This window comes from Leishmania major, chromosome 36, assembly GCF_000002725.2.
Source record: "Leishmania major strain Friedlin complete genome, chromosome 36".
Lineage (NCBI taxonomy): Eukaryota > Euglenozoa > Kinetoplastea > Trypanosomatida > Trypanosomatidae > Leishmania > Leishmania major.
Window position 1 is genome coordinate 2,462,803 of NC_007287.2, and position 14,012 is coordinate 2,476,814.

The following is a 14,012-nucleotide window of genomic DNA, read 5'->3' on the forward strand; positions in this document are numbered from 1 at the left end:
TTGTCTGCTCGGCAAAACCTCTTCTATTCCCTTCGAGTTTATGGAAGGGGCAATTCCTTTTGCGAGTGCGAGTATGTGCGCTGCGGCTGCCAAGAACCTGTTCCGGCAGAAAGTCGTGCGAATCGTAAAAACAAAAAAAAGCGAAAGATGATAAGAAGGTTGATGTTAAGCGGCGCCAAGGTGAAGGAAAGCATGTTGTTTGGCAAGTTCTGATTTTCAGATTCGAAAAGGTCGGCAAGTGCGTCGGCATGGCGTTTTCGTGTGAAGCGCCACGTTGCTTTTGACACGGCCACAACGCTAGTGCCGAAACAAAATTTTTGTTTTATTATCATTTCACTATGAAATCCTTCTGTGAATAAAGCAGAGACTGTTTCTCCGGCGGGGACAGAATGAGAAACTCAATTTGCGTCTTTGCACTTTACGTGACGCAAATACCACGCAGACCACGAGGAGCGTTCCCCTTCAGGAATCGACGCATAGCTCTGATAATCTGCAGTGTCGCGCTTTAGCTTCAACCAGCGCCGAATCGTCTCCTCGCCCGCGCCGTCATCACCTAGAAGCTCGTTTTCCAAAAGAGGAACGTCACCCAGATCCACATGCTGCAATCGGTCGGCTGCGTTCTCGTCCATCAGCAAGTCATCAAGCAGCTCGCTTACAACCGAACGACTATCGTCCAAGTCTGCAGGAATGTCACCAATGGAGCTAATATCTTCAAACACTTTGGCGCAGTGAACCTCTTTTGTGGCGCTGCGGTTGATGATAGCTCTCTGGCGAATGGCGTCATGGATCGGGACACGCTTCTTCAAGTCACTGAGGAATTCCATCGCAGTGTCTCTCCGCTCCTGAAGGTACCTCTGCTTCCACTGAAACTCATCCGATCCTTCTGAGAAGCTTGAAAACACGCGCTTCGAACCCGTCACAAGTGATCGGACGCAAGTACCGCGCCTCATTGATCCTCACTGTCTGCGCCTCGTCCCTGAGCAAAGGGTTGTTTTCCGTCGTGGTGGCAGTGAGGATAAAAAAGTGCATGGCAACAAGAGAAATGGATTGTGGCGGAGAGTGAGGTTGACGCATCGGGGGCGGTGCACAAGCAAAAGAACAAAAGGTGAGAAAGCGAGGCCAAAGAATATGTGCATGATGCATTCCAATGCATGCGCCCCGTTCTTCCCAGCTGGCGAGTTTGCTATTACCGATCAAGAGTATGACAAGCTGCAATCCTTCGCCTTGCGCTCACGATAACACTACGCAAGAAGACGAATACCTACTTATCTTTATTTTGTCCCGTCATTCAAGGATCCCTGTCTCTTCAGTATAGTGGGCCTGCGCTACGCCCCTCATGGCTGATAAGAAGCCACAAGACGGCCTGTCTGCAAGAGTATGCTTTAAACGAATGTAGCGACATGGGAGGAACACGCCCAGGATACCGAGAAATGTATGAATGCGTGCAGTTCCCTCTGCCCCCGTCACACACGGCGGGAAGCCTCCTCTGATGAGTTCCAAAGGTGATGTGTGTCTCACACAAAATATGTGAATGCACGGCAACGTGCGCGGCAGAGCCCCGAATAACCTAACCCTACGGTCCGCGCTCCAGCCTACACCACCGCCTATGGCGTCGTAACGCAGTTTTCACCAGCTGTGCGAGCCTCGCCACTTTCAGAAAACAAAGCAGCCAATCAGCCAGAAAAGGGCGCAACTGTAACCAGAGTCACCGTCGGAGCCTCCCTCTTCCCTGACACGAAACACGGCGCGTTGTCCTCTCGTCAATTCGGCAAATCGGTGGCCTGCCTCAAAGGCACTCCTGGGAGACCCGCCCTTTTTGACAGAGCCAGGTGATGTGGCTTGGGTTATCCACGCTGATGGCACTGAGCACTTCCTTTTGGCTTATGCTTGCGCACCGCGGCACGCAAGTACTTCATCGGGAGCTCCATTGGAATGATTCTCGTGTTGCTCTGCAACGACCCGTGGTGGCACTTGCGAAAAGCCGTTCTTGCGTGTATAAGCGAACAACCGCCCCAACGCGGCACTGTCTGCCTCGGCCATTCCATGTCAAATGGCCAGGGCGGGTTACAGCGTTGCTGACCAACAACATGAGCGAACGTCGCGCCGTCTCGGCTCGCTCATAAGACACTACCAGGCCCACAGGCAATTTCGTGTGCAAGAAGCGACTCCGCAGTCTTGCCCGACAAATCCCTGTATGTGCCTCCCCACGCCCTCACGTCCTTGAGAGCAAACTCACCCTCCACACCGGTGGCTTCCTCGCTCGTTGTAAGACTTTGTTGGTCAGAAGAATGGGTCAGAAACCCGCTCTCACAGCTCTGGGGAGCTAGCGGTACCTTCTCAGCTTCGTGGTGCAGCCCGAGAATAAGGGACGTGTGAGTGACAAAGGTCTCCACCACGTTCTCCGACTCGTTCGCCATGCTCATCACCTTGAGAGCAGGGCGTAACAAAGACACTGTGTTTCGACTCGGTCTTTGTGCGAAAATCCCCTGCATGACGTCAAAGGACGCCACCGAACGCATCAGGGATGGCCTTCGCTGTGTCGCCACCCTCATCCACGGCCGCCACAGCTTGTCAAATGGCCTCCACTAACGCTTCCAAATGTACTGTATGCTGGAATGAGGATATCCATGTCTTTCTCCAAAGCTGAGACTCGAGTGACTAGCTGACCATCCTACGCACAGATCTGGTCCCCTGTCAACCTTTCCATTGTCACTCTTCACCGAAGCGATGCTTGAATCGATGCAAACCACTTTCCATGACAAAGAACTCTGTGCAGAACACTTCCCTTACGCGCAGAAACATTTCCGATCCCGTCGCAACGAGCTCTCGCTCATTGCCGAGCATGGACCCCATCAACTAAGTCAGCGCTTGTTGCGCAGTGTAATCGATTTGTGCTCGTGCTTCCACGTTCTTTGAGTATAGCATGACGCTGGTTCCCGTATGATTGCCTGACTTGCTGTTCTTTACGCAGCTCTGAATTCATTTTTTGTATATGGTTGTTCATTTCCTGCAGTTGATGTGACCCAACATAAATGCGAAGCTGCTATTCCTTTAATGCATGAGCATGCCATACTTGAGAAGCAGAATTCTCAAGCGCAAATGCCGGCCTCCGATGTACATCGTTGCCTCCAGCGTCTTATATTCCAACGCGAGCAGACATTGATTGTATGTGGAAGAGTTTCTGGCTAGGCCAGAAATTTCGAATATGCCTGCGTAGCAAAACATCAACCATTTTCCGGATTGTCTGCGACTCTGGTCCTATAAAAGTTGACTTCGTCATATCGGCTTTCTTGATGTATTCGTGTCGACACGGTCTGTCTGACGAATTCCCGTTCGCCAGGGTCAATGAGGATCAGCGGTGTTGCGTGTATCTACCGCTATAGCATACGGAAACACATAGTGCACTAATACCAGAACTTGCGAGAGCTGATTTAGTACCCTTCGTACACTTGAAAAAGCAAACACCTACGATGATTGCATTCGAGATCAGATATGAATAGAGCAAAAATGAGATGAAGAGAGAATGAATGGTTGGTTAAGTATGCCATTGGAATGCCAGAGAGTACTTTGACTCACTCCGCATCACATCATTTGGCGATCACCCCTCCCTCTTTCACCATTGTCGCAAGCTTTCATACAATACAAAGCTTCACGAAGATAGTGAGATGAAGTGATTGCTGGAGCGTTCATAGAAAGCTTATGATTGCGGATACAACCATACAGCTTTACCTTTAGGAAACATGAAGATCCCATTGGAGGCTGGTTTTTTCCCCGTTGTTGCAGCTTTTTCTTGTCTCGGGTATTAACACTCAGGTCACTGATGCAGCAAAGAGAGAAAACACATGACAACAGTAACAAAACATGTTTTACGTTTTTTTTTCGGCCGTTTCTGCGGGCGCTGCAGCACAGCTACTTTCTCGAAGACGTATGCCTTAGAGTAAAGCCATCAAAACGGCTACAAACAAAAAAAAAGAGCGCCAGTCGACTTTTGAAAAAAAAAAAACATCTTTCGACAACCTCAGATGAGAGGGGAGCAGATAATTCTATCAGGCGTTGTGCAGGGTAATGAGATCTAGCAACAGAGGGCTGACGTTTGTGTTCGGAGACAGTTCCTTATCCCGGAGCGACTGTAGGCGACGGTGTAGAGCATCGAGTCCCATAGCCTGCTTCATTCGAACGCAGAATGACGAGTATTTTTTCGTACCCTCGCTGATCGCAAGACCGTTGACCTGGTAGGAAAGTTTTCTCATATCCACTTTTCCGTTTTCTGTCGCATGGGTGGTGATATCTTCAGTGGCGAAAAAGAGTGCTTCAATCTCTTCCGAATGGCAGGGGACAGCACATTTCAGAATGAACGTGCTGGGGTTGACGAGTTGGTCATCTGTATCAACGCAAAAAAAGTAAGCACTTCCAAACGCTGAAATGACATTTTTCACCTCCGTGAAGGCGCCGGGGTAAAGTTTGTGCATAAGTGAGAACGCGATTCCGGTCATGTACGCGTCGTACGCTGCTTCGTGTGCCTTGCTTTGCAGCTTTACGGCGGAGTCATTATACCCGTAAAACCCGGGTGGTAACCGGTACTCTTGCGTGAATTGGTCGCTCGAGAGGCCGGCTCGGCAGCGACACTCTTGATACAAAGGCTCCAAGTGTGTCACTGGAAAGGCATCGCCTCCCGTCAGCTTGGTGGCCATGGTTTTTGTGTCGTAGATAGTAGGCAGTGTGCGTTGCAGCACTTTCTTGAATTCGACGTAATCGTGCGAAATAGGCGCTTCGTGCATGTGAACCATGAACATAATGTCCTGCATGAAGTTGTGACCGACAATTGGCTTTCTGCTCTGAAGAAGAATTTTCCAGAATTGCCGAAAGCCCAGCTGTTCAGCTCGGTCACGCTCGCATTGCAAACGCTTTTTTTCCTTTTCGCTGATCCATTCATTCGCGTCCAGTCTCGTCAGCGTAAATTTTATTTTCTGCCCCAGGTATGGTTTTCCATCGTAGTCGACGGTGATGCGAGAGTCGTAGCGATGGTCCAGAAAGCTCTGCAGACGCCGTGCTAGATCTATCATGCAGGGCAGCTCTTTGACTAGGGGCCCACTGCCAGTCGGCATCCACTCGTCGACCGCTTCGATGAGCGCATTGGCGATTTGCTGCTCGGCATGGTCTGTGAAGAGCGTTTTAAGCTTCTCCTCGTAGGCGGCCTCCTCTTTTGCGTTGCAGAAGCGAAGCCCGGAGGTGAGCCACGTCTGGAAACTCAGGTGATTTGCTGCCAAAAAGGAGACAACTGAGAGGTTTAGCCGCAGGTCACCACTGTCATTGAGCAGGTAAAAGTTGTATGGACGAACCTCGTACGTGTTGTTCTCAGTTTTGGTGAAGAGGGCGATACCCATTTGAAAGGCATTGTATACCTCCACAGCGGCGCGTTTCGCGTGGTACACCGCTTCTGGCGGGGCACCGAACGGTGCGGAAACACCGGTTACGTCGACACCTGTCATTTCCTGATCAATTGCGCAGAACTCGCACCGCTCCACTTCGCGGGCAAAGTCAGCGAGTGCCACAAGTTGGTTGAACCTTGTAATGTCCATTGCCCTTCCAAAGCGAAAAAAAGAAGTAAATTGGTAATAGTGCACGCGCAATGCTGAGATGTGTGGGTCTTTCTGTTTGATGAACACAAACGCAGTGATCGGCGGTATGATCTTGGTGCATGGTTTAGAGAAGGTCTCCGGAGAGGGGGGGGAAGATGATGCAGGAAGAGAAGTGGTTGGCCGTCAGGGCGATCGAGACAACTGTTGTCGCTGCAATGTTCAGCGCAAGAAACCAAGTGGCAGCCGCTGGCGTTGGGCTGGGGGAAGGGGGGGGGAGTGAGCTGCGGTTCCGTTTTCCACCACTGTGAGGAAGAGCAGCTGAGGAGAAAAACTAACTTGTCACATGTTCACCCTTCAAGAGGTGTTTTGACGTGCGAGGGGTCAAATGCACAACTTCGTGGACCCGAAGAAAAAACCACAGATGCCCTGTGGGGGCCTCAAAATTCGCGAGGAGGTTAGGGGCGCTGCTTAGTAAAAGTCGAAGCAGCGGTTCCATCAGTCAGCGGGGATGTACGAGCATGCAACTTGTGGTGTGCTACACACGTGTTTTCAGGGAATAAGAGCTCGGCATTGATTTTGTGAACGGTTCATCGGATTCATAGCTCAGTGGTAGAGCATTCGGCTGCAGTCCGAATGGTCCCCGGTTCAAACCCGGGTGGGTCCTTCCTTTTCCCCTGGATTTGGGGCAGGGGTAGCCCCGTGCGAAAAAAAACCCTCTCCGCGCGGCGTCTTGAGTGCCGTGGGCGGGGCCCATGCTTTCACACCCAATCGTCTGGTTTCCTTTGGGGGGTCAACATCACCGCCTGTTACGCGACGCCTCCTTGTGTTGCGCCGTGGCGCACCGCGTCAAGATCTACCATTTGCAGAACGATATTCCTGACGAACCCGTTCTGTGACGCACGGAGGCGGGTCGTTCTCCCGAAGCGCGGCGCTCACCGCTTATATGCCACGCGGTGCACTCCTCACGCCCTCTTTGGGCCGCCAAAAGGCGGCGTGGCGTTCGCTGCTTATCGGTGGCGGGTTGGGCGTGTCACCGCACTTGATCGCCAGCGGGGCTGGGGCACCTTTGTCGGCGCTGGCGAAGCCCCATGCCAAAAACACATCGAGAGGCAGGTGTCAGCGCTGTGTTTCTGTTCGTGCGTGCCTTCGTGTACGCATGTGGATCGCGAGAAGTGCTGAGAGGCGCGCGGAGATACGGAAAATGTTTTTTTTCTCTAAGGGAGGAACATGCGACAGAAGAGGGCTAGAGCGCCCTCTGGCATGAGGAGGAATATGCAAGGAGAGAGGCGTTTAACATTTGGGGGCTTTTGACACTTTCAGAGCGCCAACACAGCGCTCTCACCGGGTTGTGAACTTGAGCGTTCACTCCGCCTCGGTACGTGTCGATACCGGAGCCTCGAGTTTGCCGGGCCGTTTCCGAACGAGCCGTCGGCCGCCTTTGGGTGGAAGAAAAGTGATGAGAGTGGGGTTTGAACCCACGCCCTCGAAAGGATTGGAACCTTAATCCAACGTCTTAGACCACTCGACCATCTCACCTTGCAAAAGGTTCTGTCGCTGTGCTGGATCACGGGATTCTGTGTTTTCTCGGCGAAAACGTATAGCACCGATTGGTTTCGATCCAACGACCTATGGGTTATGAGCCCATCGCGCTTCCACTGCGCTACGGTGCTTCTTCCCACCTGCACGTGTCGTGGACACGTGAGCATATAACATACCATTCACACTACGTCTCCCTGTAACGAGGTCGTTTGGTCTAGTGGTATGATTCCTGTTTTGGGTACAGGAGGTCACGGGTTCAATTCCCGTAACGACCCCTTTTTCCGACGGAGTAAAGAAAGGAGGGGGCCGTGAATGGATTGGGCGGGGGCATCTGGGCGTTTCTCTCCCCGCGGCCGGGGCAGCACCCGCGCATGGCGCGGCGTGCTCGCGGCGAAAAAGGAACCAAAGGGTCACCACCCTTCTCCACGTATCGAGAATTGCTCTTGCCTGCTGCTTCTTCTTTTGCTTTTGTACGTGGGTGCTCCAGGCTGCGACGGGTGGGAGGGGCCCCCGCGCCTCGCCGCTTACGCGTCGTTACACACCATTCCTCTCCACACCGACTCTCCGCGCCCTTAGGCGTCTTCGTCGGCCGAAACACCACGACGGCTCGCCATTGCGGCGCTGCGCTGCGCTGTGAGACGCTTCTGTTGCTTCACCTCCTCGCGCGCTTTCACGCGCAGCCTGACGCTTGCCGTGGTGTCCTCCGTCTTCTTGACGGACACTTTCTTGCGCGACAGCGCGGTCGACTGCTGTTGCGACTGCGCGGCGTGAAACTTGACAGCGCGCTTCGGCAGTGTCACGGGTGCCTCCTTGCGGATGTCCGCCACCGGCCGCAATCGCTGCAGCAGCTGCTCGAGTGCCTCTTTCGTCGGCGGCGTACGGTGCTGCATGGAAATGCTGGTCAGCGGCACCACCGTAACGGTTTCCTGTGCCCCGTCCCATATCTCTGTCAATATCTCGACGTCATCGACATCCGTCATGCTTGGCACCTGAAGCCCTTTTGCCGAGTGCAGCTCATCCTCCTCGGCCTGCAGGGTTGCTTCAAGAACCTTAATGCGGCCCACCGGTGGGTTGCGCTGCAGGCGCAGCACCGACATCTCTTCCTTGTTGCGATCCACATACAGCTGCACGAGCTGCACGACCGTCTCCTCTGGGACGGCAGTGGTGGTGTAGCCGAGAGCAATGCACTGCTCCCGGAACCAGAAAAACCGCATCAGCTGCAGCGTTTTCTCCATCTTGAGCTTGGTTTTGTGCGCTTCCAGTCGGATTGCGCGCTTCTCCTTTTTTTCCAGCTGCCGCACCGAGCGGTCGCGGGGGTGGGGCACAGTGCGCTTCTCGCGCGCCGAGTTCAGCAACGTACGGCGCATGACTATCTTAGCGGACGCGAAAGGCGGCAACGTCAAACAGGTGAAAGAACTCGGAGAAAGGAGGGAACGAAAAGAGTGAGGGACGAGGGGCCATTCAAACCATCGAGCAACCAGAGCGGGATGTGTGTGTGTGTGTGTATGTGTGCGTTCGCCGCCGCCGTGGTGCCATTGCACCGGCAACATCCTCGTTCGCATATTCACGCCACCGCATCTCACTGCCAACAGCGTTGCAGACACGACATACTTCTGTGGAAGTTGTCTTCGCGGTCATTACCAGGGAAGGAGACCGGAGAAACATCGATGGAAGGGGGCAGCATAAGTTACCTTGTACTCGTTCAACATGTCCATTCTCTGCCACAGTGGCCCATCGTGTGGTGCAAAGCGACCGTAGACACCCGTTACACCAAATGCGCCGACTCAGTCATCGAAGAGCACGGCCCCTGCCCCAGACACCACCCACCCGCCCTCTCTGCAGGTCGCCACGCAGCCGCGCCCCTCTCGGGGTGGCTCAGGCTTCCCCATCGGTAGGCAGCCTGAGGGCCGTGTGTGTGTGGGATAGGTTCCAGTCAGGGCGGCACTCGTGCCTATCGGTATGGATGGCACAAGCATGCTCACGCTGTCACAGGTCGCTCAGACGCATCGCTCTGACCTCCCTGCGTCGCGGGTGCTTGGCCCTGTCACCACCAGAAGTGGCTCGGCATTCGGCAGGGATAGGGAGGGGCTGCATTGGACACTGGACACCACGCACTGACGTGTCCCCTGTCATCAGGGAGGGCGAAGTGAAACAAGAGGTAAAGGAAAGAGAAAAAGAGGCATCACAGCCACCGCCACAGAGAGCTCGACAGCATCATACCACCACCATGCCGCGCGGGAAGCCCCGCAGTGAATTGTCAGTAGTTGATCAGACCAGTGGAAAAGGCGAAGGCGGACATACGCACCATTCAGTACAGGCACACACCGTGGAAGTAGCCGTACCACAGGACAAGAAGCACTTGCCCGCAAACCCACTCCTCCACTTGGCCCCAGTTCAGCATCGTCCGGCTGCCACGGCGGCGGCACTTGGCGCGCTGCCGCGACAGCAAATAGTAGCACTCAAAAGCTGAAGAAGTCCGCGCTGGACGTTGTCGTGCGGCCACACGAGTCGAGAAGGAAGTGCACGCTCACCTCGCTGGTGGCACGGATCGCCGACACTTTCTCATGACGGCAACTCATCCAGGTGTGCTTGGAGTTCGCCACGTGCAATTTTCCATCGCCGTGCAGCACAGGGAGAGACCGGTAAGTCGCCGCTGTGTGAAGGGGGCCGGAGGGAGCCTGCGCCGGATGCACGTGCACGCCGAGCGATGAGGAAGATGAGCACCCACGTTGGCGTCGGCAAGACCGGCACGTGGCCTAGCTGCTAGATCACTGGGGGAATTCAAGTATCCTTGCTCGGCCCTTCGCAAAACGAAGACTTCCGCCTCACGTACCTCCGAGGAGCTGATGTGCAGACATTCGGGCAACCTTACCGGCGACAGCATCGCAGCTTCCCACAAACGTGATACACACACAGAGAAAAAAAGGGGATTACGAAAGCAACAGAAACGCGGTGCAGCGAGTGCGTGTGGCGCAGACGTTTTATAAAGCGCATAGGTAAACAGAACAGCGCACAGGGTGGTGGAGCAGGAGGGAGGTTACGCCAGAAAGCCGCAGCGAGAGAGGAAGAGAATACCGAAAAGACATACGCAAAACAGAGAGAGAGAGAGAGAGAGCTGAAGCCCCAAATAATAAAAAAGGAATACACGGTCTTGCGCTATGGCTGGGGCGCGGGTGACAGGAAGACTCGAAACACAGAGGGTTCAAGGGATGACCAAGAGGATCTGAGCTACGGCGCACTCATAGAGGAAACCGATGGACACACACACACACACACACACACACACACACACCTGTGATGGCGTCCCTCAGCTTGCATGCGAAAGCGCCGCTCAGACAGCGATGAAAAGCTTCCAATGCGCAGATGGCAGGAAAAGAAAATTGAGAAGGCGGAGTGGAGTGCGAGAGAGAGAGAGAGGTGCTCCTTCAGCGCGGTGTGAAGAACAGAAGAAATGGGGGGGGGGGATGAGAAAGTAAACAAAACAACGACGTTTGCGCGAGTTCGTGGAGCAGGGAAGGCGAGGGAAAGCCGTGCGTGTCGTCGATCATGAACCTCAGCAACACCCCATACGTTTCAGTCTCTGGCATAATCTGCATGAATCTGCACAGAAAAAGAAAACAAGTACTGGGGCAAAGAGAGTAGAAAATGATGACGGCCAAAAGGCAGACGCACGCACGCACACACACAACATGCGAACGCGCCGAGCAGAGTCGTCGCTATGCCGGAGGGAGGGACAGGCGTGCGAGTGGTAAAGCAGGGGACGAAATGGAAACGAAGAAAAAGGAGATCTAGACAGATATTGTGGGTGAAGGCACAGTAGCGTGCGTGGGAAGGATGATTCGTCGGTGGCGGGGAGGGGTTGTCGCCGTTGCGCAGATGCAGCTGCTTCGTTCTTCCATATCCTCTGATGGAGCGAGACAGAGAGAGAGAGAGAGTGATGGGAGGTGTGTGAGAAAGGCAAGGCAGGCTGAGAAGGGAAAGGGAGAGGAACACGCCGATTCCCACAGCCCTGACTTTGCCGGTGCGACTACGCTAATACAGCGAACGGCTCGCGAGGGGTTGAAGGAGGGCAACGGAGATGCACTAAGCGGTGAAAACAAACAAGAAGAAGCATAGAAGATAGAGAAGTGTAGCTGAGAGGCGTGCTTCGTCCACTTCGCGTGACTAAACGGCTTAGTCGCCCCGTCGCTTGGGGTGGCGCGTACAGCAAGGAACGAGAAAAGACGAGCAACACGCACGGGAAGGGATAGTTGGCGGGACTCTCATCATGGCCGATACACAGCATTGCATACCCTCCTGTTTAGCGCCTACGCATGCAGGATGCACACTTGCGGCGGAGCTTGATTCTCTTCTTTTGTCGTTGCGTGCACACCGTGGCAATCGCGGCACAACGGTTGCGACGTACACACGCGCTCCTCCCCTTCCCTTCACAGCGGGGAGGCAGGAGAGAACAAGGAAACAATGGGGCGATAGGAAGCACCGGCACGGCATGTCGCGAAAGGAAGCTGAGCCGCTCTCGGAGGCTGAAAAGCTGTCCGAACAAAGAGCTCCTCTTCCCCATCTCCCTCTTTTTCGGTTTTAAGCGTCTTCAGTACTTCTCGAACTCGATGTGTGGATGGGTGGTCTTGCAGCCATCGCACACAGCACCGAGGTCTTCGTTCCACCACTTTGGCCGTTTCTTGTCGCAGATTTCGCACGGCTCAAACGTTTCCGTCTTCGGCGCCCGCTGCAGGCGAGGCGCAATGCGCTTCTCGTAGACCTGGCTGCGGATGAGATCGATGCTGTTTCCATCCTCTCCGAGGTCGATGGAGGGTGCCCGCTGAAGAATGGCGAGGACATCCTCGTGGTCGGCGACGCGATAATCCAGGCGCATCAGCTCGTACAGCTCGTTCGCCTCCGTGGAGCTCTTGATGGCGAGCAGTTCGGAACGGAAGTGCTCTACAATGGCGAGACAGAAGCGGATGAGGAATCGCATGCCGCCTTGCATGAAGGCATCCAAGAAGCTGAAGAGTTCGTTGAACTGCAGCACGTGAATGCACAGACCTGTCAAGATCTTCTGCAGGTACGTGTCCGGCCAGAAATTCAGCTTCTCAAGATGCTTCGCGACCTCAGGCTGCTGCTTTTGCATAAAGTACTCGACCACCCACGCACTCGTGGCGAAGCCCACCGCCTCCGCTGCCCAGTGCCCCTTCAGGTACTCTGTCGCCACAAACCGGATCACTGCCGCCGTCTCAACCTCGGTCAACACAAGCATGCACAAGCCGGCAAGATAGCTCATGGCCTGGCCGTACGCGTGGAACTCGTGGTACATGGCGTTCAGAAACGCCACCATCTTTCGGCGGTGGTCCGGATGGAAGAAGGTGCGGTCTGCGTCCTTGATGATGACGCGCACCACATCCTCATCCTCGTCTTCGATCTGTACGTACTGCACGGGCTTGCGGTAAAATGCGGCCTTCTCCACCCATTTCTCGAGCCGCGGCCGCAGCTCATCCTTGTGCGCCTCCAGAAATCCGTTGTTCAGGTTCAGCAGCGGCGCCCGCTCCACCACCTCTACCTGCCAGAAGAGGGGCATATCAAAATAAGGGCCGGTGAAATGAGTCGGCTTGCAGTACTTCACGGGCTTCTTTGACGCCAGGTCCGCAGTGGCTGCCTCGGCAGCCGCACCAAAACTGGACACCGACGGAGCAGTAGCCGTCGTGGCTGTCGTCGCAGCAGTCTTGCCGAAGCCGAACGAAATCGGCGCTGCCGCATCGGAGGCGGGCTTCGGCGTCGTAGTGGCAACATTGCCGAAGCCGAACATTGGCTTTGCGCCGGGCATTGACGTGGTCTGTGTGGAAGCTGCAGCACCAAAGCCAAAAGCGCTTGCACTGGCTGACGACGTGCTGGGTGCGGCGAGAGCGCCAGACACGTTCGCCTGCTTCGCTGGTGCCTTCCCCGGCACCGAGCCCTGAGTCGTCGGCGCTGTGGCTGCCGACAGCGCCTGCTGTTCTGCAGAATACATCTTCCACACCTCCGCGTCCGACTTGCCTGACTTGGCCTTCAACTCTCGCGCTTTGCGGTGAATGACACGCAGCTCGTCATTAATCTTCTCTGCATTTTTGTGGGCCACAGTGGTGTCCTCGAAGAAGTCCGCTGGAATCGAGGAAAACGACTGCGCGAACGACGCGAGGGCGGCGGGGTAGCTGCCGAAGGCATCGAAGCACTCCTTCGCGCGGGCCTCCTTGAGGCCTGTTATTTTCTGCAGGTGAGCAGCGGTGGCCATCGTCGCTGCCCTGAGGTGATGGGGAGGGGGAGGCCGAGTAAAAGTTTAATTATCGCTATAACACACCGCGTTTTTAAGGGGTGAGCTTGAAAAAAAAAGCACCAAATGATGGGAAACCGTGGCGCAAAGGAAAGGGCGAACGGCGGCCACGCAAAAATCTGTGTATGGCGTGTCTGAGAGGAGGAAAGGCCGTGCTGCAGGTACGTTAGAAACTGAGGTATGCTGTGCGTGCGTGAAGGGGAGGGGGGGGGATAAGACAACGCACGTGTAAACCTGAGGTAGAGGGGGAGCGAGGGTAAAATGAGTGAAACGGTCAAGAGGATCAAGGAATGAGATGGGGTGTGCAGGAAACGCAATGACGCATCGGAAGCGGTTGCTCTTATCTATGCGCATCAGTGGCAGGGAATACCCTACCTAGAGGGTCAAGGCACTGATACCTCGCGGCGCTGCCAGTGTGGGGAGGGAAGGCTGCATCGACGCACCATAGAGTTTGTATTTCTTCAGAGAAGAAAGGATTTCTAATAGACATGCAGACACACAGATATCGACACCAAGAGATCCGCTATCCCCCCACAGAGGGAGAGAGAGAGACCCACTGGACAAGGTGGCCGTTGCGCGAACCGATCCACGGC

General features: G+C 54.8%; 4 protein-coding genes and 5 non-coding genes across 9 annotated transcripts; 2 read left to right on the top strand and 7 right to left on the bottom strand.

Annotated features, from left to right (window-relative positions):
* Nucleotides 1–398: 398 nt before the first annotated feature.
* On the bottom strand, nt 399–950 carry LMJF_36_6347 (conserved hypothetical protein; the record flags this gene model as incomplete). Its single annotated transcript, XM_001687172.1, has 1 exon — nt 399–950. The coding sequence occupies one exon, from the start codon at nt 948–950 to the stop codon at nt 399–401; it is 552 nt and encodes a 183-aa protein (XP_001687224.1).
* A 3,096-nt stretch (nt 951–4,046) lies between these two features.
* Nucleotides 4,047–5,579, bottom strand: LMJF_36_6350 (conserved hypothetical protein; the record flags this gene model as incomplete). Its single annotated transcript, XM_001687173.1, has 1 exon — nt 4,047–5,579. The coding sequence occupies one exon, from the start codon at nt 5,577–5,579 to the stop codon at nt 4,047–4,049; it is 1,533 nt and encodes a 510-aa protein (XP_001687225.1).
* Nucleotides 5,580–6,004: 425 nt separating this feature from the next.
* Nucleotides 6,005–6,076, bottom strand: LMJF_36_snRNA_02. Its single transcript, XR_002461159.1, has one exon. It is a non-coding gene; the product is annotated as a small nuclear RNA, U5 snRNA (small nuclear RNA).
* A 95-nt stretch (nt 6,077–6,171) lies between these two features.
* LMJF_36_TRNACYS_01 lies at nt 6,172–6,243 on the top strand. The gene has a single exon. It is a non-coding gene; the product is annotated as a tRNA-Cys (tRNA).
* A 790-nt stretch (nt 6,244–7,033) lies between these two features.
* Nucleotides 7,034–7,115, bottom strand: LMJF_36_TRNALEU_01. The gene has a single exon. It is a non-coding gene; the product is annotated as a tRNA-Leu (tRNA).
* Nucleotides 7,116–7,177: 62 nt separating this feature from the next.
* On the bottom strand, nt 7,178–7,249 carry LMJF_36_TRNAMET_01. The gene has a single exon. It is a non-coding gene; the product is annotated as a tRNA-Met (tRNA).
* Nucleotides 7,250–7,321: 72 nt separating this feature from the next.
* On the top strand, nt 7,322–7,393 carry LMJF_36_TRNAPRO_02. Its single transcript has one exon. It is a non-coding gene; the product is annotated as a tRNA-Pro (tRNA).
* A 297-nt stretch (nt 7,394–7,690) lies between these two features.
* Nucleotides 7,691–8,485, bottom strand: LMJF_36_6360 (conserved hypothetical protein; the record flags this gene model as incomplete). Its single annotated transcript, XM_001687174.1, has 1 exon — nt 7,691–8,485. The coding sequence occupies one exon, from the start codon at nt 8,483–8,485 to the stop codon at nt 7,691–7,693; it is 795 nt and encodes a 264-aa protein (XP_001687226.1).
* Nucleotides 8,486–11,706: 3,221 nt separating this feature from the next.
* On the bottom strand, nt 11,707–13,380 carry LMJF_36_6370 (conserved hypothetical protein; the record flags this gene model as incomplete). The annotated part of the gene is made up of 1 exon (XM_001687175.1): nt 11,707–13,380. One exon carries the CDS (start codon nt 13,378–13,380, stop codon nt 11,707–11,709), a length of 1,674 nt encoding a protein of 557 aa, XP_001687227.1.
* Nucleotides 13,381–14,012: the final 632 nt, after the last annotated feature.